This window comes from Apus apus, chromosome 7, assembly GCF_020740795.1.
Source record: "Apus apus isolate bApuApu2 chromosome 7, bApuApu2.pri.cur, whole genome shotgun sequence".
Taxonomy (NCBI): Eukaryota; Metazoa; Chordata; class Aves; order Apodiformes; family Apodidae; genus Apus; species Apus apus.
The window spans coordinates 13094576-13118138 of NC_067288.1; the positions used below are offsets into that span (position 1 = coordinate 13094576).

A 23563-nucleotide genomic window follows, 5' to 3' on the forward strand; every position below is an offset into this window, starting at 1 on the left:
AAGTGAAAGCAAAAAGGGCAAAAGTCTTTTCGCTGAGGTTTTCAGAGCCACGGGTCAGATGGGCAGCAATCCAGCTGTGGAGAAGATGGGAAGCTGTACATATGCATAGTCTTTTAGCAATTTAACAAGGCATTATACAGACCTTCAGGTGGTTATATGCTTTCCATCTTAAAAAAGTAAAAGTAGTTTCAGTTTCTGATGCAATACTCATATATTTTCAAATGTATTAGATAAAAGAATTAAACAGAGTAGCAACCTCAGTAACTTTTGAGCACTCATTAGGACACCTACAGGTGGAAGAAAAATGAATTTGAGATAAAACCTGTATTAGCAGATGTGAAGAGTACCAAAAAGCAACTTCTTGCCTACAGCAAGAAGTACTAGTGGGACTGCTTGGGATAACTGCCATAGCTGTACAGATGCCGAAGCAGAACAGCACAAGCTGCAGCTGATCATTATTACATTCTCATCTACTGCTTGAAGTGAGCAAGGCAACAAATCTAAGATGAAATAAAATGAGATGAAATTGCATTTGACTCCTGGAGCACTGGGATAATTGCTGACCTCCCAAAGGCTGTCACCCAGCTCCTAAAAAGTAAAATCCATGCAGGATAGACCCTCACCTGAAAATGGGTAAGTCAGTTTGAAGATTAGTAGTCTTCATAAACCCTCTCACAATACTTTTCAACACTTTTCAGATCTGTACAGTCTCCTGAGGTGAGTAGTAAACAAAACCACACTGTGAATGCAACTGCTGTAATTCACCGGAGTCTTCTCATATATAAAGGAGCTGTATGAAATATCCCACAGTGCAGCACATGAATGCCAAGGCCATTATTCGGCTCAAGAAAAGATGGGGGAGGTACTACTCTTTGTGTGAGGTATACCAGTAGAACACACCACCTTCAAAAAGGTTTCTTCATCCACTGGCAGAGCATAGGAGCAGCTCACCTGAGACATACTGGAGTAATGTGTGCAAGTGAAAACTTCATTCCTTGTGTTTTAAGGGCAGGAAGCTATGCAGTATAAAACAACCACCAAGAAAGCATTTTATACAGCCAGAAATAGTCCCACCATCCCCCTCAGTAACCACAGGGGAATGCTGCTAAGCTTGTAGTGATGTGCATTGCTCAACATCTGGAAAGGGATTGAGATTGGAAAGGGATCAGAACACTGGAACAGGCTGCTCAGACAGGTTGTGGAGTCTCCTTCACTGGAGACATTCAAAACCCACTTGGACACATTCCTGTGTGATGTGCTCTAGGTGATCCTGCTCTGGCAGGGGGGTTGGACTAGATGATCTTTCGAGGTCCCTTCCAACCCCTAAGATTCTGTGATTCTGTGATGTACAATGGCTGAGGGGCACGAGATGCTCAGTCAGTCAAATTACTGCCAGTGCAGCAGCCTGGGGTGGCACAGGAGGAGTGGAGAATTTGAGAGGATGCCTGGCATCTGCGTGGCAGAGTCCCACCATTCCTCATTCAGCTACTTCCTGTCAGATCCTTGCCCCTTCTCCTTCCCCCTGCCTGGTCAGCAAATGCTCCAACTCCACAGCCAGCATTTTCAGCAGCTGTGAGGCACAGAGGGCAACCCTGCTGTATCTCCAGCAAAATCAAGTGCTGCTTAAGTACTTCACAACTGTGAGCTGTCTTTGTGCCATGGTTATCCATGAAGCCCATGTAGCTAAGCTTCATTTTCCTACCCTGCCTCATCTCCCTGCACACCTGGCACACTCCAGGAGCACACCTGATGGGAAGCAGTTTGTCCTGCTATGGTGTCATGGCTCATCGAAATGATCTGCACACAGGAAGAGTGGATATTTGGGAAGAGACTTGCTGCTCATGCAGGACCACTCGCTACATCTTCTCTGGAGGCAGGAAATGATCCCAGCCTTGCTGAGGAGAAGCAGCAGATCTCTCCTGTGTGGTGACTGCTCCTGCCTTGGTAAGCTGCTCAGACTGCTCTCCTAGGAGCTTTATGCGTCAGAATACACAGCTCCTCTATAAATATGGAGGGAAAAAAAGTCAGGCAGACAGATTACATGGATTATCTATAATAATATAAATTATGTCATCTGTGACCTTTATAGGAGCAGTGCTGTTGTAGACAGCATTAATGAAGATAAGCTGCGCTAAGTAGAAAATTTTGTTTCCCTTTCTCCCTTATGGTCAAAATGGCTATAGATGTATTTTTTTTTAGCTGTAGATTAAATTGCTATAAATATCTGGCATAACTTATACAAGATGAATTATTGTCAAGAAATAAAAATAATTGTGTTTTTCAATTTAAATAAGGATGAGATTTTTAAATACAGCAGGTTTTTGAGTAGCAAAGCTCTGTAGGGCTTGCATGATCACTCTTCCCTGAAGAGGTATGTTACCTGGAACTATCTGGGTGTAGAACAGCTGAAGACATGACAGTCTTTTCAAACAATGCAGAAAAGGAGTCCACTATATATTCTCCATTTTATCTTTCATTGGGCACTTGTAACTCCGTGATGAAGTCAGATGGAACCATATGTGCATGTCCAAGAAGAGAGTGGGTTGGTTGTGGTCAGCCAGTGAGACGTGGTCCAGGTTCCTTCTGTGGCTGCCATAGAGGCATAGCCTCGGTCTGTGTAACTACTTGCATGTGTAAAGGTCAGCTAAGCATAAAAGCTTGTGGCATCAGGATGGGAGTTTCTTTGCAAGTGTAAGTTATAGAGTTTGCTGTGCCATGTCAATCCTTTTTACCTGCAAAACAGTCCAAGGAGTACCCAGTGCAAAGAGATATGTAAAAGAAAGGTTTATGTTTTTTCCTTTGTCTATCTGTAAGGAGCACAGAACCAGTAGAAAAGCGGATGGCCTGTTGAAGCAGTATGTGGTTGTGGTTACATTCAATAGCAGAGGGCAAGCTGAATGCATATACCTGCAGTCCTAACTGTGGATACAAATCAGTGAAGTCTTGTGGTAACAAGATGATCAGAACTCATTTTAAACCTATTATAGTAATTTAAAACAAGGTAGTTTTAAAAAATACAGTGATATATGCCTGTGGTCTGTATTTCTAATGATTTTCACATTAGATTTTTAAAAACTGAATTCTCCCTCTGAATGAGTTGAGTGAAAATTAATCAAATTAGCATTTTAGAATGTTTGACCATTGTAATGTCATGTTCAGAATATAATGATGCTTTTGATATTATACTTTAGCTGTTATAAAGACAGATGAGTATGCAAGAAGGGCACTGTGGGTGACTTGGAAGGTTGATTCTAATGAGCATTTTTCTGTCTGTCTACATTAGGCTTTTATAGAACATCTATTACTTTGTTACCTATGCGTTGAGATCTCCTCAGTGCCTGATGGTGATTTAGGAAGCATTTATATCAGTTTAGTGAAGGTATTACTTTTTTAATGCATTATTGATATTTTATTCATAAGATAATTTTGAGATAATATTAATTTTAGCAATTACTTATATCTTTTCAGATCTGTTTAAAAGTTTTAATAACTTCATAGAATGGTTTGAGTTGGAAGGGACCTTAAGGGTCATCTAGTTCCAACCTCCCTGCATGGTCAGGAACACCTCTCACTAGAACAGATTGCTCCAAGCCTCATTCCATTTGGCTTTGAATATTTCCAGGCATGGGGCATCCACAACTTCCATGTTCTAGTGTCTAGTCACCCTCATGGTGAAGAACTGCTTCCTAACATCTAACCTAAATCTACCTTTTTCCAGTTTAAAGCCATTACTCCTTGTCCTCTCACTACATGACCTTATAAAAAGTCCCTCCCCAGTTTTCCTGTAGTCCCTTCAGATACTGGAAGGCCACTATAAGGTCTCCCTGGAGCCTTCTCTTCTCCAGGCTGAACAACCCCAACTTTCTCAGCCTGTCTTCATAGGAGAGGTGCTCCAGCCCTCTGAGCATCTTCAAATTATCAAAATTCTTCATCATCACTTTATTTCAGTGGACCATTCTAATTTCTCCATCTGGCTATATTTTCATAATATATTATGTGTTCATTTGTCACATTTTAAAAACTGTTGGAAGGCCTTAATCAAACCAGAATACCCAAACTCTACTACAGGAGAGCATTCAGCATTTTCTCATCCTACCTCTCGCCGACTGAAGTTGGATTTTTTACTATCTAGGAATGGAAGCTCTTACTATTAATCCCAGAGCTATTTGTATTATGACTCTTAGCAAGAAATTAATGAGTTTAGATTATTGAGTTGATAATAAAAATAATTGTATTATTGAGTTTGAAGACTCTAAAAGGCAATGGTAGGCTCCTTGGTCATAACTGCAACAGTTGACTAGAGCTCATTTGTCTGCACTGAATATTTTACATTCAAATTAGGACTGTGTGAAGTAGAGATGGAAGGATTACTATGTGTGAGGGATGAGTGAGGGAAGGCATTGTAGTCTGTGCAGACAGAGGATACGTACTTTCGTTCATCTGCCATAAAAGATGGATTATAATTAATCCAAAGTGGAAGAAGGTTTGCTTAGGAATTATTAGCAGCGGTTTGCATTTAAGTAATCTATTAGTGCAATAATATATGTATAATTTTCTGGTGTGTATTCTACCAGGGAAAAGAGGAGTTGATTCTAGATGTATTGAAATAATGTGCTGTTTACAATATGGGCAAGTCAGTAATCAATCTGGAGCTTCCATCCAAAAAATACATCAAAATAAAAAGGCAAGATAAAAATAAAAAATCAAAACACAAATCTGCAAAACAAAAATCTGCAGAGGTTCCAGCAGACTGGAAAAAATGTATGCTCTTCCCACTTGTATGAGGTTTAATGGTTAGCAAAAAGTACATGATAGGTAAATTTGCAGCTAAAACACATTAGCAGTGGTGAAAACACACTCTTCTTTGCAAACACTGGCAGCAGTGGTTATTTTACTGAATGTACTAAAAACCTCATAGAGTGGCTTTCAAAATCTGTTTTTCTTTCAGGGGCTGGAAGAGGTGGTTGCTGATTGCACCCTCTGCCTAGTCTTTCATTCCCCTGAGAGCATTAATTTGATGTGCATGACTGATTAAACTGTATATTTTTTAATATGGCCATGGTGCAGATATAGAGTTTCTATGTCTAAGGTCTGCAGGGTGTCTAGAGCTGTATTTCCACCAGGGAGATGCTGGATGGGAGTGTAGGAAAGCTATAAGGAGGAAGTAGATCATGAGCATTTCGCCTGGTCCTGCTGACAGGGTGTAGCTGCCCTTGGGCTCTGTGGTAGTGTCACATTGCTCAAGGAGCTTTTGAACTGTTTCACTTGGATCATGTAGGCAGTTTAAATGCAGCTTCATGGGGCTTCACAGTTCCAAAAACAGGGCTAGGCTGCTCCTGGTACCTGACCCAGCTCATTTAGCAGGACATTCATGCTTCCTCATAGTAGTAAGAAAACATTCATTTTTCTCTCTTAAGAGTCTAGCCAGCACCTCTGGAACTTCTTTGAAAGGACCTAGAAAACAAACACTCTTTAGGTGCTGCTAGAAAACAAACACTCTTTAGGTTCAATCTCAGTATATGAACCCCCAGAAGAGGATAGTTAAATCCAAAGAAACAGATTATTTTAGGGTTGTTCTGAATGGCTTGGAGGAGAAGGTGGGTCAAAGTATCTAGCAATGGTCTTTTTTCATATATTCAGGTAATTTGCAACATTGATATGGGAAGCATATAAGCTGAATGCATTGATATATATAAACTACGGCATACAGATGCAAATGGAATTGTGAATACTGGATTGAAGTATTTTTAGTTCTGTACCAGTAAAAGTACTAAATCTTGTCTGCCCAAAGTCTTTTTCCAATGCTAAGGCTCAACTGATACTGATCCATGTTTTGTAAATGCATTTGAATAGTTATATTTGCTTGCCTGTCAGCTATTTGTTAATAGCCATTCTGCTGACATCTTTGTTACGCTGCTCCTTAGCTGACAGAATTTCATCTGCATAAATGGGTGGAAAGTCCTTTCCTCACATGTCCAACAAACTGGAGACAAAGTGCCTGCCAATGTTTTAATTTCTTTTGCATGTTCTGGTTAGAGAGTGAGAAGAATGCTTTCACTCCACAGTGTCATGAATATGGTAATCTATGGAAATCACAGAAAGCAGGTACTTAAGTTAAGCACATACTGTACTACAGGAATCCCTGATGAATTCAAGTCTCTTCTGTTTAGAGAAGATGTTGTTGTCTATTAAGTGACAGACTGCCAGATGTTCATGAAGTAGCACAGTAGTCTGTATCAGTATCTTCTTTTCTTCACCCCAGAAGGTAACATTTTCTTTATCATCTATGTCATCCTGGCTTTTGATTGTAAATGTGTAAGCTTGCTTCAAATATTAACTCCTTTTTGTTTTATTGATGAATATTTCATTACTTTAGTACATTTATAGAATGTAAATTTTTCCTGCACTATAGTAAGTCTGTAATCTTAAAATCTCTTCCTTCACTTGGTATGTATAAGATGTTAAAAACCAAACATTTGAGGTAGAACATGAAGAATAATTTGTTCGTGATTTTGAGCTAGTAGAGAAAATTTCAGCAGGGTTACGAAAATGATGAAAGAAAAAAATAATTGTTATTTTAAATAATGTTTTTATCTGCATGCTCAAGCATGGGACTATATATGTCATGGTGAGGTCACAGCAATATGTTTTCCTAGAACACACATTAATGTTCCATTTAGTCTCAGAATTACTGGGGGCTGGGGGTGAGCGCACCCGCTCTGGGTGACGGCAGCCTGAAGAGCGGGCAGTGCCAGGAGCGACACGCAGCGGCACAGACACACGCAGTGTGGGGAGCAGAGGCTCCAGGAACAAGACTGTGTGCAGTAACTGCAGATCATTGGCACAGCACTGTTTATGATGCAAGTAAAAATTCCAAGAAAAAAAAAAATCAAAATAAGTGAAAGGAAGAGTTCTTTTTTATTATTATTTTTCCTGAAGAATTGTTGTGTTCTGTTCTTTATTTTGAGGGCATTTCCACATCATTAAAGGAAGTGATGCCACTAATGTCTCAGCCCGAAGAAACAGAGCTGTGAGAATGTGTGAACCCGTTATCACAAGGGACAGATTCTCTGTGGCTTCTTGCTTATATAACTACAGTGCCCCTGGGGGCTGTAACTACTAGTGTTGGCCCAAGAAACTCACTGTCAGATGGAAACTGATAAGAGTTAAGTATCCCATCCTCTCCATGGCATGTTGCCTGCCCACATGCTACAGGGAAGGCTCTCACAGGATTGCCTGCTGGAGGGCTTGATATGAACCCTACTGCCATCTGGATGGCTCCTTCATGCCATAGGCCCTTACCAGGCACTGTATGGAAAGTGCCCATACTTTAGCTTTGCCAGACTGACACAGAGAAGAGCAGCTAAGAGAGTTTAGCTTTGAATGTCTGAAAAAATAAGGAGATCTAAAAGAATAAGAATTAGTAGCTTCACTTTTCTCTTAGTTTTTATTAGTTACAGTTTACCGAGTTAGTGGGGAAAGCTTCTGCAAAATCTTTTCTCCATATATCTAAGAGTATGTGTTATTTGCCACCTTCAGAGGAGCAGAATTCAACTTTTGGCTTTATTGTTGGGTTGGTTTTGGTTTTGTTTGTTTGTTTTTCTTCCCCCAGAAAGTGCACAAGCTACCTTGACCTCGCAACAAGATTTTGTTGTTATTACTGTTGCTGTTCTTGGTACTGAGACTTTTTGTTTTCTTCCTCTCTGGAAATGTTGCAGTCATGTTTCATTGTATTCACTGAGGAAAGCAGATAGCACTTCAGGAAACTTTAGTACTCTTTTGTTGTTGTTGTTTTAAAGTTGCAAGAGGGTGGAGGCAGACGACTGCATGGAAATCGTTGTGCAGTGCAAAGTACAGTCAAGGCCACATCTATGGGCAGCATGTAACAAGTATTCTCTCTATATGCAGCCTTTTTGAGCACATTAGACTTTACAAAAAATAAACTTGAAGGATTCAGAAACAACTGGAAAAAAATAATTAAAATTAAAACTGCTTTCTCCAGAAAACTTTATTTATCAAATACAGAAGTTTTCCACATGAACAAAGGGGGGGTCAAACGTTACTAAAACCTTTGTGCTGAGGGCACATAAAACGACCCATACAAACCTGATTTAAATTCTTGTAGCTCCTGGGTGAGGGCAGCTGTCTACCTTGCTTAAATGTTAATGCTTCTCTTACCTGATTGTCTTTCTGTATCATGCTCCCACTTTCAGGGGTCCTACTTCACCTATTACCCTCTTCACAGCTACTCATTCTTGTCTGCAATCTTTATAGCTTGAACTGCATCTGAGGTAGTTGCTTGGCTGTGTAGCCTCTCAAGCTGTTTCACTCTTAGCTTTTACCTGCCCAGCTGCTGGCTGAAGCCAATGAGAAACCTTTCCAGATGTGGTTCTGCCAAGGCAGCAAAGCAATGCATATTTACATGAGAGTAAATTTAAGAAGGGAAAACCATGTTTGACCAATTCAGTAGCTGAATACAATAAGAAGAATGGCTCAGTAGATGAGAGGAGAGCTGTAGGTGTTATCTTTAGCAAGCCTTTCAACACTGTCTGGCATAGCATCCTCATAGACAAACTGGTGAAACCTGCTGTAGCTGACCCTGCTCTGAGGAGGGAGTTGACCTGGGTCGTCTCAAGACATCCTTTCCAATCTCAAGTACTCTGTGATTTTGTGAAGGTAGTTGACCACCTTTGTCCTTTTCAATCATTTAGAGAATTCATATTTTCTCCTTCTTTCTTTGAGGAAAAGCTGTTGGTAAGGTAATTTCAGAGAAGGATCTATTCAGAAAAACAAGCCACAGAGAAGGAAGATTAAGAGCCACCTCTTGTCTGATTTCTAAAACACATGTTTTTAGAACACAATGTGTTCTAGTGTTTGCCTCTACTTGGCAAAGTTTTGGTGTGACAACTACCCATCCATTTGCATAGCTAGAGAGTATGTGAGCCTTTGTTTGGTGCATCTCTACTGCAACCAGTAAAGAATATTTCACTAGAGCAATGTGAACTCTCTTTTAGCAGTTCAGTTTGTCAGACATTTTTCACTCTTGTTCTCATCTAGTTTTGTTATGTGCAAGCAGAAACATCTACACTTGAAAAACATGAAGTACAAAAAATAAGACAATTTGGCTTCAATCCCATTTCCAGATTTGTGAGGGACATCACAGTGTCGCCTAACATTTTTGACATGTTAAATGTGCACAAGAGTAATTTAGAGAATGAATGCATAACACATTTTCATACCTTGGAATGGAGGTAACACTCAAATATAAAAAACATTGGATAATGACCTTACATTCAACACGGGCAATTCTTCACACATGAAGGAAGCAGTATTTTTGAAATGTGTTGCCTCATAGCTAAATGATACTGGTACCCTAAATTTCCATGAGCCAGTGATCCCTAGAATCATTTGTGTAAATTCTTCCTTTACCTGCTCCCTGAAAATTATTTTATGAAAATTACTATTTTCCAGTGTTCTCTTTGACTCCCCGTCTCATCAGCTTATACCAGCGAAATGTATTTCAGATCCACTGGAGTACTGTAGAAGACTTGCTTCTTTTTTGTTTATGATGATACTTAGCTGTGCCAGCTGAAATCTAGGCCTAAGAGTAGACAGCATCCAGCCCCTTAGCGGGAAGCAGCTCCCAAATAAGCAACCCATGGCTACATCATGGAGACATATGTGGACTTTTCAGAATAAGGAAGAGTTTAGTTTCAAAGTTAGAAACAAAGCCCAGGTCATCTGACACACGTTGCACTGCTCTGTTCACCAGCCTGTTCCGGAGTTAGGCTACTTGCCCATAAAAATTGCAGTGACCTGAAGTGGAAGATTCTCTCTACTTTTTACCATTACAAAACAAGCACCTTTTTTAGTTCATAATACGGTCAATTACCCTTAGATTGATCCATGAATAAATTATAATCAAAACAGACTTATTCACCTAAAAGCTCTCCTGGCTTAAGGTTACTTTGTTGATTTATTATGTTGTCAGTTCACTATTGGCAGGGTAATGCTTTTTTATATCTGGATAGAGACAGTTTTAGTGGAAGACACTGTTATCTTCAAATGAGTAGGATTTAGCTTTTCTGTTGAGAACAAATTCATCAATGATGAATCCCTAGAGAAAGTGCTGAAACAAAAATCACAATGTTACTGGAGATTTATACAGTTCATCAGTTAAAAGGTAGCTTTTGGAAGTTTGGACAGGGGAGGATTTGGATTTTTCCTTTCTTTTTTGTAAAATACTCCAGCACGCTATTTCAAGCTTCCAGTTCTGTGATAATGTGATTATAAAAATATATATACCACGTAATATATTTATTTTGGCTCCATTCTTGATGTTATTCCCCCCGACAGAAACACACTGAATTATGTCTATATAGAGACAGATGGATACAAATAATGCGGCTATAGACATCCCTGAGACAGATACATAAGTAGGCAAGAATTATCTAATTACTGTGTTTGCTGCAATCTTCTAAGCACTTAATATGATCCACATATTCATATTAATTGTTGTTTTTTTTTCTAGGCAGATGTTGATATGACAAAGATATCAGTGTATGGAGAGTTTAGTGACATTGGAATATATGGAAATTAAAAAAAAACACAAGCCAAACAACAACCCACAGCATATTGTAGAAAGATTTCAAAAGCAAACAGTTAAACTCACCAAATTCTGTGCTTGTGCTTTCATTGGGAATTGTGCTATTAAATCGCCCATGTGGTTAGAAAGATATCTCCTACAATGATTAGAGGTGATTTAATATTAAAATATCTTAAATATCCATCCATTCAGCAGTTATTTCAACATGTTTCCACTCTTGCTCTATCCAGCACCTCACTTCATTAAAATATTGTTTGCCATTTCTTGTAGCCTCTGTCTCCAAATTGTTTGAAACCACAGATGTGAACAATAAGCAGTCTCATCAGCATTCCCTATAGCTGTGCATTACTCATAAGGGGAACCATCAGTAAGTCCTTCCTAAGCTCCTGAGGCTACATTTTCATGTATTATTTATTGTTAAAAAAGATTGCTAGTTTTCAGTGTTGTTTGATGCAATTTGGCTTGGCTGCTTGTGAGCTACTAGACCCCAAACAAAAATAACCAGACCATTTCTATGGGCACATACACAGGTCAGCGGAAGCTCGCTGTGTTTTTCCCAAACCTAGACTAAGACCTAGGTATTTCCTTAATTATTTTAAATTCCATTTAATCAATTTATTGATGGAAAAACAGCAAAGCACTACAAAGACTAAGGCTAGATATTTGTTTTCTAGATTAATCATAATTTTATTTTTTTAAAGATACAGATTATATAGTTTAATGTAAATGCATGCATGTCATTACAAAACATCTGAATTATGGTACTAATGGCATTGCACACTTTTCAAAATATATGCTGCACATTCCAGCTAGCAGATATGTTAGATATAAAAACCTAAAAATTTAGAAAAATTAATTATCTTTGTACTTTGCTGTTTGCCTGTAACACAGAAATTAACTCTTTAGATCACCTATTTCATTTCAATATACTCAGTATTTCTGCCTGTCGCTATTAGGAGATGGGGCATACATTAAAAAAACACAAAAGTACAGGATTTGTTCTGCAAAGATTTAGCTTTTCTTCCCAAAGATGATCTTCAATCAGTCAAGCCATGAAAAACTGTCTCCCCTCTCTACTACTTCAGTTAAAACCTCAGCAAAATTAGCTTTGCCACCTACTCTGAAAGTCAGCAATTCAATTCCTGGCCAGAGAGGGAAGAGTCCAAAACCACTTTGTCATCAGATCTCCTGCCCTCTCAAGCCCAAAGTTGCTGGCATCAGCACATAAGTTATGGAGAGATAATAGTTTCTCAGTGACACAGCTACTACTTATTTGTAGCCAAAATGTGTTTCTAATTGATGCAGCCTAGCAGACATACAAGAACACTTTTTATCTAAATTTATATTTTTTAGATTTTTGTGAAAAGTCTTAGGCTTTCTAAAAGTCACATGAAGAGTGTGCTTTTTTTTTTTTTTATTAGATTGAAATTAGACTAATTCTTCTTTCAACTCATTTTTCTGTGTAAAATAATTCTGGTTTTGTTGTCTGATTTGACTTTGGTGTGTAAGGCCACTACCTTACTGTAAATATTTAAATATTATAAATATAATAAATGTATAAATATATTTAAAAAATAATATTACCTTGCAGTAATATTTAAAGCCTTATTTGAAGACATCCTAGAACATTTCCTTTCCAAGATCACAGATGGCAACTGCACAGAAAGGAAATTTGGTTTATGTCTATAAGGAAGCCCTTAAACATGATATTCAGGAACAAAGTTTTGATTGAACAAACAAAACAAGAGCGCTTTGCCCGTGGGCAAACTCGGGATACATCTGGATTTGGGACAGAGAGAGTCTGCATCATCTCCCACACTTCTGCTCTTGCGTTTGCCTAGTTGAGGCTTTGGCCCAGGGCACGGCTTCAGTCCCAGGCTGCAGGAGGGCACCTCCTCTGGAGAGCACCATGAGGCTGCACATCTTGTTCTGACTCGAAGTTAAATATGTATTGAGGCCACAAACCAAGTTTTGGAAGCAGGGAAGCATTTCAAGGAGCTAACCTCTGGCTGTATGTTCAGAAACCTAGCAGCCAAGAAACCTTTCATTTGTCATAACAAGAAGCCTAAGGTCCCAAGGTTAGGTATCATGACTGACAGAGCTCATTGAGGAATTTTTCTCCTAAGGATTAGCAGAAGAGAAAGATAACCTCTTCTGGATTTACTTCATTTAAAAGAAATAATAATTTCTAAATTTTTAAATAATACTGGTTTTAAAATTCACATTGAAATTTCCTCTTAAAAAATTGGTAACAACAGCAGTCCTGTCTCTTGTTCGATATGCTCTTTGAGGTTGTATTATTAGCGGGAATTAATGGTAGCAACTGCTGAGACTATGTATCCCCTGTTACTACCTGCTAGTTTCTGCTGTACTGAAGCAGCTTTAGTTAGGTGGATAAAATATTTTTGCAGAATAAGAAACTATGTTCAGGGGAGGAAGGGCATGGTCCAACTAAAAATCCCATGTTTTCTACCATTTTCCACTCACCTAGATCTGTGGTTGTGGCACACTACAGCAGGTAGGGAAGCAAAGGGACTGTTTGTCTCAGGACCCTGGGTGCTTTATGAAATCTGAATCAGCACTTTCATTTTCTTGGGTGAGACTTAATTTTTGCAATTCAGTGAAATCTTCTAGAGTTTGCTTAATTGGGTTCAAGGATTAACTGTTGCAGAAAACACTGCAAGAGGGACATGAAGGTAAATTAGAAGACTAGAATGAGTTTTAGTTCATTTGGTGATTGTTAGCCTTTCTTTGACAGGTCAAAACAGCATTTTGTTATCCAAATGCAAAATACATGTTTGTAAGCTTGTAAAAATATATTGATATGTTCAGATATCCATGGATACAATCTTACACAGTGGTGGAACCCTTCTAAGTAAACCAATAGTTTTATGATGCCTTTCCACTTACTAGAGAAATAAAGTTACACATTTGAATTATTTAACATGATACATTTTTATATATAAGCAAGTATGCAGTGGGGAAATAGAAGACTGTTGGATGCTGACCTGCAATTCAGCTATTTTTCTGCTGTGGTATATTAATATTTTAATATTCAGTGTATATTTTCAAGACAGATCCTCAAGTTCATGTTTTTATTCACTTCTCACTCTGCTACAGTCTCACTGATTTCAATTTCAGCTTCCTGAGTAAGAAGCAAGTAGCACTCAGCAAGGACTTAGGATCTCGCCCTTGGGATCCGACTCAACCTTTTTTGCCACACCTGCTCATTAAACATAATCATATTTCCTGATTTTTGTTTCAGAAACTACCCAGTTTTGGGCCTTACCTGGAACAACGCAAAAAGTTAATAGCTGAGCACAAGATTAAACTGAAGGAACAGAGCGTGGCTGCTGTGCTTCCCGAGAAAAAGCATTTCATTCCAAAAAAGCCCATTCCAGCAATCAAGGTAACAAAAATACATGCTTATGCATAAGAAATTATCAGTCATCAGGCAGTTGACATGCACAGTCATTTCTAGCAGTTTGAGTTGGTTATTACTGCTTTTAAGCTTGTTAGAGGACATCAAAGACAACTATTTATGCAGACTTTCTAGCTTTTAACCAAAATCGATTGGAAATGATTTATGTACATGTATAGGTATTTCCCTAATGTCATTTTTCAAAATTAAGATATTCAGGCAATGGAATGGTAATTATAGAGCAAGGCATGGGTAATGCATTGAAGAACGTAGTAGAATTGTTAACAATTTATGTTTATTTGAATTCTACAGTATGAGTTGATTTGTATGGTACCTTTTGATTACTTGCCATGTGTTAAATACTCCCATTGCTCATGTAGGATCAATGGAAAAGGTTGGTGCTCAGTACATATGAAAGCTGTGTCATAGGTTTTCAGACTGAACTTTTAAATCTGAAGAATGTTTGTCCAAGTAGCTGATCCACTGTCTACAGTGAGTAAATGTCAAGGTGAACATAAAACCTGTGACCCCACCTACTGCATAATCCATACATTGAAGCTTTTCCCTTCCCTTTAGGTAACGAAGAAGTGTCACTAAAATGAAACATCAGAAGCTAATTATTCTAGGTGTTTCCTTTTGATCTTCCTTAAACTTCATGGCTGAATAGGAAAAAGAAGCAGGCAAAAAAAACCATATTTTGTTTTAGTTAGGCTTCTCATGTAGGCCTTTTTATAAAGCAGTGAGAAAATTGTATCTGTTGAGGTTGTTGACTGTCTTCCTCATATATGTGACAATATCAGATATCTACAGACAGGTAACTTTCACTGTATGATCAGATCTGTAAGAATAAGGCCAAACATAAAATCCAATATGAGCAGTGGCCTAACATAATTCCCAAGGGAATTTTGCATCTTGTCAACACATGCAGTATTCCAGGATAACTGGTATAGCTGCAAAACCAGCTGAGGACAAATTTTGAATCATCTTCCTGTTTAAGTTAAACAGTCTGCTTCTTTTGTAGACGTCTCTGTTTTGGGCTGCTTACTTCGGCTTATGTCATGCTATAGAAAATCACTCCCCTCCTCTTGTGCTGAGGTTCCCTTCTTTATGTATACAAAAAGCTGCAAAGAATAGCAATCTACTCTTTTTCTTTTTTTTTTTTCCCATCATGATGAGCATTTTCAAAGGCTACTTGACCTCAGAGGTTTTATGGTTCTGTTTTATTTGCAGGGAAAGTATTGATGTAGGGAAAAAGAGATAGAAGAAGCAGAAGCCAATAACTGAATTTTCAATGAGATACCTTGCTTCTGAGAACAGCAGAAAACCAAAAAACTGATACCATCCAAAGCGAATAAAGTGAATGAAGGAAAAAGTTTAGCAAGAGAGAAAAACAGACATAAAGACTTGAAAAAAAACCCAACAAACATAAATAAAAAGTTAAGGTCAATAATTTATCAAGCCTAACTCCACATACAAAAGCAAAAAAAAAAACACCTAAGTAGCAGGAGATAGGCCTACTGCAGGGAAGAGGAAAATAAATTCCCCAAAGCAAAACCTTTTGTTTATAAAGACAGTGAATTCTTTTGTGTGCTGTCTGTGAGGAGCTTCTTAGCCAGAGAAATCAGCTTAGCGTTTTTCTCACACCTTCCTTTAAATAAGACTGAAAAATAGTGGAACAATTAGAAGGAGGTAGAAACCACCAAAGATGATTCTTGACAGTCTGTCAGTCTGACCATCTTTTCGAAGGGAATGTTTTAACCAGGATGAGAAAAACAGCAATGAGAGATGCCCATTAAGAAATAGGAAAATACCTGGGTTTTGCTTGAAGTACAGAATTTGCCACTACAAAAAAAGGTTTAAATAAAGTTTGTAGTTAGCAGATCCATCTATTGTTATATTGTGGAGAAAATCTGCCAGGAAGATTCAGAATATTCATTAAGGAAGCTGAGTGAAGCTTAATGAAAAGTGATGACTTACCACCCTTCCCTGATCAGGAATCCTCCATGGAGAGAGACAGAGATCTGTGACTTGAGTTATTTATTTTTAAACGTCCAAGAAGTATTCGTTTGTAGAAGTACAAATCCCAGACCATCTCAAATCAGTTGGTTTCTTGGCTGACCCTCTAGATAGAAGAGATAATTCTATTAGTTCAAATTAGGATGTCAAGGGGTGGCAATGGTCAACTCTGATAGCAATTCCCAGCCTAACTCTAGTTCTCTGGAACAGTGAAGAGGTGTGGTCGAAAGCTGATTGACCTGAGGTAGCTGTCCTTGAAAGAGCTATGACCCCTGCTTTGGCTGGTTTTATTTTTGGAGGGTTGCTGCAAATCTCCTGATGCCTGCCCAGAACTCCCTCATCTGTCTAATCAGCTGCTGGGTTGGTGATATGTAAATTCCAACATTTGTTTAAATTCCACATGCTGCCAAAATGCCTCTTTTTATAGATTTAAAAACCCTCTGTGGATATCCAAAATCTAATTTAACTTTTGGATGGCTTCTCCCATGGCTTTTCTCTTTATTTTCTCTATTTTTCAGTATTAATTGAAGCGACATACTTTGATATTCAGTAGTGTTGTTTCTTTTCTCACTTGTCTGTAGTATCAGAATTTCTGTTGTGTGTGAATGTGTGTCCTGGATCTTTTCTTTTCAGTCACATTTTTGCACAGCTCCCACACATACACTTGTCTACCTCAGGTTGCATCCTATTACTTTAATTTCTTCCTTATACATTCCTGTGGGTTTTTTCCTAATAATTTAGCTCTTTGTCCCTCAGGACCTATACCACAATATTCGGTCACCATTTGTCTGCTTATTTTATTTCTTCCTTTTTCACCCCACAAATCTTGCTGTAGAGATTACCCCGTTTGGTAGTTCAAATTCTCTGGCATAGCTCTGTCAGCTTAGCTAAGGCATGACATGTTTTCCACCTGTTGGAAAAATATTCACAGAGATCCTCAAGCTTAAATTCCTTGTGTTTAAACTGTTTTTCACCCTTGTGTGAAGATACGTTTACACAGTCTTTGCCACATACATATATGCAAGTCTTCTAATGCTGATGCTGTAAGCATCCAGCCAGAAGCCAGCACCTTGGGAGGCATCTAGCCACATTTAGCCCAGTGCTGTGCTTAATCTATGAAATCATCTGGAGAGATGAGGTATATTGATCACAGCACTGTTATGGCATAATGGTGTAACATTTGGATCCTTCCTGGCATGTATCTGGGTTGTTCAACGTGAGTAGTTTTAGCTTGTGTTTGCCTGGAAAAGAACGTATTGTAATCTTTGTCATAAATGTGGAGCTGTTGCATGTTGCATCTGTCTCCCATAATGTATGGGAGTGCTCTCCTAGTGAGGGCACTTCTGCACAGTCTCTTTTACTTTCACAATATATTGAATCCTGAGAACTGCCCAAACACCCCATAAATAATAACAGACTGACCAGATCAAGCAAACGAGTTTGCTATATTGATGGTTTGTTAGTTTTATATATTACTTGGTGGTGAATCAACTTCAGTATTTGTATCATGATCAATGATTCCTTGGATACATGAAAACTGAGGCTGAGGACTGTCCTCAGGACACGACAGGCAGACCTCTACTTCAGGTAACCTAAAGATTACCCTGTTTTCCTTACCTGCAGTTGCTGACAGCTTCAAGTGCACTAAGTTTCTAGTTTGTGAACATTTCTCCTGAACATGGTGTGACATGCAAAGTGTTTTATGGTGATTTAAGAAGTGCAGTAAGAGGACAAGCTTGTGTGTTCCTTTTGAACTTGCTATATGAGATGCAGTACATGCTCTGTGAATGGGTTTCTGATTACTTAATTACAGGCCTGAGCATAATACAGTCTGCATTAAGATGTACACAGCAGGTATACAAGGAGCCATACCTCAAACATTTATTTACAAATACGGGTTTGCTAATTAAAACCTGATCACCATAAAATGTTTGATATATTAACATTAAAAATGCACTTATAGTAATAAAAGTAGTATTACAAGGACAATATCCTACTGAACAGAACTGCTTCTTGTGTATACGCAAACCCACATCTGCCTAGCTTAGTGACAAAATGAATTATTATTTTTTTTTCTGTACTCATTAGAAACAGAAAAGTAATATATTCCATAGCAACTGAATTCCCTGCCAGTTGCAGCTGCAGGACTAAATTCCTCTTCCAGTTCATTCAGTACAGTTTTGTTTAGAAGAGTGGGACAGCACAGCAGTCATCAAAAGGAGCACTCTAGGTCCCTGAGATTGCAGAGGTGTAACTTAGGACAAAATTTAACTTCAAGGTTGTTGGTTTTTTTATTATTGCTGCTGGTAATGCATAAGCCAAAAAGAACACAGCTTGACTTTCAGAACCTGGCTTCTGTTTCCAGGTCTGGCAGTTGGCAAAAAAACCCACTATTATACTGTAAACAGTGCAAATTTGAACTGGAGGCCATTGAGATACAGCAAGTGTGGAATCCCATAGTGCTATTTTAGACAGTTGCTTTTTGGAATGAAACTGCACTTTAAACAGTGAAAGCTGAATATTTCTTGCTGTGCTGTTTATTTTGTTCCAATTGTTTATGATTTGATGGAAACAAGAAACTCTGAGATAGCTTGAGATGCTGTAAAAGAGTGCACCTGCAAAACATCTTTTAAGTACCATTGCTTTTTTATTCAGTACAGCCTTGAAATTTTGAAAATTAATAAAGATACAGCTTTTGCTTGAGAGAAAGAAGTGATTAAAAACACAAGACTCAGGAGTGTAAATGAGCAGTAAATCATTGTCACAGTCTTTTGAAATCACTTTCAGGCCTCTAAAATGCCATCATCCTCCCTATTTGGGATTCTAAGTCCCCAGAAGCATATTTTGTGAGCTGTGAGAAGTGACTTGGTTTCAAATTCAGAAACCACCATGACACATGCATTGTTTTTGTTATTCCCTCTGTAAGTCTGTAGCTGGGAAAACCTATTTTTTTCATGTTGTTCTAAGCAACCATTTCCTGAGCTATCTAAAGTTATCCTAAACCTTGGATTGTCTCCCTCCTGTCCCCCAGCTGCTTCTCTGGAAGACCATTAACCAACTCACTCCTTTCCCATTTAACAAGCCTTTTCTAATTTTCAGCTTTAAATTTATTCATGGCTGGCTTATAATCATGTGTTCTTGTGCCAACATTATCATTCAACTTAAATAGCTTTTTTCCCTCCCTAATGCATATATAAAGAGACATCATATTCCTGCTCTGCCTTCATCTTCCTAGGCTAAACATCTTTTTAGGCTGTTTTGGTCTTCTCTCATAAGCAAGATCCATCCCATGTTCATCTGAGTAGCCCATCTCTGCAACCTGCTTGAGTTTTGTGGGTTTTGTTAACATCCAAACAATACTGAAAGAATACAGATATGAATCCAGAACCTCCCTCAGAAAAGTGTTGATTACCTATGCTGTTTAAGCCACTGCTTTTGTTAGATTAAAAACCTTTCACTATCAAGAATCTTCTCAAGTTGAGACTTCTACAACATGAGCAGACAGTGGAAAGCTACTTCATTGTATGTTGTATAGGATTTACATAATTTCTTCAAATTCTTCAGTACACAGACTGGTATTTGCAGATGACATGTACATTTGTGGCATACAGTGGAGTGTTTGGAGGCTCTGTAAGCAACAGAGAGGCTTCTACATACTTAGATTGCTGGGGGCAGTGGATCAAGCAAAGATCCTGAAACCTGTAGTGGATATGGTACAGACAAGATAAGACTATAAACAACCTGGAGCAAAGTTTACAGCTACAATTTTTCAACTGATACAGAAGACTGCAGAAACCTGAGAAGTGTAGTACCCTGAAAAGTGCTGAGCAATTCCCAGGAAATCCATAAACTTTTCTGAATAAGACATAGAAATAAAAATCCAGGGGTGTGAGCAGTTCCTAGGAGATCACATTTGATTGAGTTAGTTACGGTAGCTCATCACTGGAGGCACCGTAATGGGCTGTGTGTTCTAGTCCTTTGCAATACCAAAGTAAAAAGTATTAGCTGAAACATTTTCATAGTAGTTAATTGACCTTTTACAGTGGTTTCAGCAAACAGATTTTACTTCAAATTTGCAGTGAATTTGGACCATGCTTGCACAGCGTTATTGATGAGTGCTAACTCATTAAGCTGTGATTACTTGCTCACAGTCATCTGTCCACACTCATCATGCTGCCTTTAGCAATGTGCCGCAGCTCTTTTATGCTGGAAGAGCATTAATGTCCTCTACATGTTGCTGAGAAGAACTGCAAGGCTTTTAGCATCAAAGGAATGCAACCAAGATATTTCACATGTCAGCAACATAGGGGATTGGCAGAGAGAAAAGAACTGATTATTTCTGGAACAAGAAAACAGTACATTTCCCTGCACTTTTTCCTGCGCTTAGGATGTGGTTGAATTTCCTACCTCAACAGTCATTAAGAGCAACTTCGTAGATGCTACCATTGCATCAACCGAACAAAGAAACTTGTCTAATTGCATAAAGATACTATTGTAATTTAAGTGCTGAAGGCCAGGTAGTCCTCGAAGTTAAAACTTCACTGAGGTGGGACATAAGTCACTAATTTAGGAAGTAGAGCCATTGTTGCAAGTTCTCAGCAGACTCAAGAAGACAAGTCTGGATGCATTTTTTTATTTAATTCATGTAGCAGAGCTTTCCTTTAGAGCTAACATTGATAAAGCTGCATTACCCTATTGCTCTGATGGCATAGGAATAATTCATTTCTTTGAAAGTAAGGCTGCCCCAAATAAGATATGCAGAGAAAATTTAAGTTACTGTAATCCGGTTCTTCTGCAATGAGAATTGAACAAAATAGAGGATTATATGCAATTATAAATTGTACAGGTTAAATACAGCATACTACTACACACCTTAAATGGTTGCTAATAATTTCAGAATAACTTTTGACTGATAGGAATAAGGTAAGTATTGCTTCTTAAAAAAATATTAAAAAACAGAGTAGAAAAATAATTTTTGTCATATTTTTTGCCAATGCAAGACCAAAGGTTAATGCTTTGAAGCTTAAAATTCTGGGCAGACTTACCTGTGTCTCGTATGTGGCCTGATCTTGAGCATTTTCAATTGACTTGAATCAAATTCTATAATCAAAATCATGACAACTTCTTCGTTTATTACAGTAGAATGACTTTGAAGCCAGTTCTGCTCTCCTATCACTCAATGAGATTTCTTTAATACTTAACAGCAAAAATAAAATGTATTGGTGCATCCCATAATCTTCATTTACTGAGCCTGACTTTATCTTCACAATGTAGAAACTTGCACATAAAATTGAGCTTGTTTTGCAACATGGGAACTGTTATAGAAGAGTGCTTAGTAAACTCACAAAATACCCAGGCAACCAGTACAGTGTCACACAGTGAATCTTTTAAAATGCAGTCATGTTTATCATCTGTGCTACACTTCCACAAGTTGAACTAATTTAACTGAGGGATAGCTACAGCCCAAAGGACCTGCGACTTGTCCCATCTCTACCATTGACTCAGTGAAGCTGAACTGCCACTGAACTGTGTAGGTGCCCTTGATGTAAAATGAAAATGGTTTTCATCAGGTAGCTTCTCAACAACTTCTTGTAGAGGGCATGTATTCCCCTTCTGATATGTACCCATATGCTGTCCTGTCATACACCCTTACTTTTGCAGCATGTGTGTAAGGCTGATGCCACACATTTCTCCCTAAGAAGTGAACAGAATTGAATCAAGACTTGCAGGATTAGACCCACAGCTTCTGTACAATATTGCAATAAATTGATGATCGTGTCATTTGCACATCTTACTAAAGACAGAAAAGCAGTGATTGTTCTCTCTGTAAGTTTATTTGATCGTGTCCTTTATTTTCTTGCTGTGAGTTCTTAAAGCTGTGCTAATGAGAAACCATGAAGGATGATCTAATTGTTTGTAGCATGTCACTCATGGTTTATGTTCCATTTGTTCCTTGAAGTTTCACACAATAATAGCAAAAGCAATAGCAGATTAAAAATCGAGTACTTAATGCGTAACCTATTTGCAGAACATGTTTGTATACAAATATATACTTCTAGTGCTGCCTACATTCAAAACATGCCTGTATGGTGCTTTCTTTGTATTTTACAGGAGCTATGAAGGTCAGAAAGTTGGAAATTTATAAGAAAAATCCTAAACATCATCACAACACATGGCCCAATCTTTCATAGTAAAGCAGAGTGTTCCAGCACAACAATAGAAACCACTTAGGTATCTTCTAAATGAGTAGCTAACTTCTTTTTTTTTTTTTTTCTCCCTAGGATGTAATTGGAAAAGCACTGCAGTACATTGGAGCATATGGTGAGCTCTGCAACACAGAGCAAGTTGTGGCTCTGATTGACGAGGAAATGTGTATCAACTGTGGCAAATGTTACATGACCTGTAATGATTCTGGCTACCAGGTAAGAGCACAGCTGTAACTGGCAGAAAGGCACAATGAGTTATCTTTTTGCTGCTGAGAAGAAGGAATCCACCTTCTGTTAATGAGCAGGTGGTAAAAACAGATGTGTAAAACACTGGACTGGAACCCAGCATGCTTCCAGACTATGCCACACAAGCCCTGCTCAAGCTGTTTGTGTGGCCATGAGAACATGGCCCAGCATGGCTGCTTCTGGGGGGCTCTGCAGAGTGTACCCCAGCACTCTGGCTTCCTCTAGGTAACTCTCACAGTCCTTCGCCAACTGCAAGTGGGAAGTGGGATTCTTTTTGAGAGGAAGAAAATGAAGGATACCCAAGTCAGACAGCTGTAAATGTAGTTCTGTGATGGTTTTCAAGTAGATGAGGGAGAAAGAGAGGAATGCATCCTTTCCCACCAAGGGGATACAGGAAGACAAGAGCTGTTCTTATTGCCAAATGCTTTTTAAGAAACCTACTCCTTGTTCCATCAGCATAACTGAACTTGAACTAATTCAGGTTTCAGTCAGGTGGGTTTTTGTTTTGATCTTGGTTGAGCTACAAATCCTTTCTCCAGGATAGCTGCCAAGGTTTAGAGCAGCAGGCTGAAGCTGCAGAAATCACTGTGTCCAGAAAATGGCACAGTTTTGATCTGGGCCTCCTGTTTTCAGCGAAGTATTTATCTGATTTCTGCTCAGTACAGTAACATAAGTTGCATGAAATGTATCAGCATTTCCATATGCCGTTCCTTGCTATGACCACTGGAGCTGATGGACTGGTCTGCAGTAGAAAGGGCAGAGCACAAGGACTTGTATTCTTTTAGAAAAATAAATGAATTTAACTACATACAGTCAAAGAACAGAGTCTCCCCATTTAAAATCAACTCTTGCAATGAAAACAAGTGTGTCAGGGCATAGGTAGACATGTTCTTTCCACTGGTATCTTAGAATAATATAATGGTTTGGGAGGGACGTTAAAGATCATCTAGTTCCAACCCTCCCTTGCCCTTGAAGAGCAAAAGACTGTGTTTATATTTAGTAAAAATTTCTTCTCTGTAACTGGAAAAAAAATCAGCACCAAAGGAAATTGAAAATAAATTAATTGCA

At 38.5% G+C, this 23563-nt stretch overlaps 1 protein-coding gene across 2 annotated transcripts in view; it reads left to right on the plus strand.

Moving 5' to 3' along the window:
• The window catches only part of DPYD (dihydropyrimidine dehydrogenase), a 335213-nt gene that overhangs the window by 308834 nt on the left and 2816 nt on the right, over nt 1-23563 (plus strand). For both annotated transcript variants that reach the window (XM_051624784.1, XM_051624785.1), the window contains 2 exons: nt 13872-14015; nt 22325-22465. In XM_051624784.1, the coding sequence (XP_051480744.1) occupies nt 13872-14015; nt 22325-22465 (285 nt within the window). The remainder of the gene's footprint in view (nt 1-13871; nt 14016-22324; nt 22466-23563) is intronic.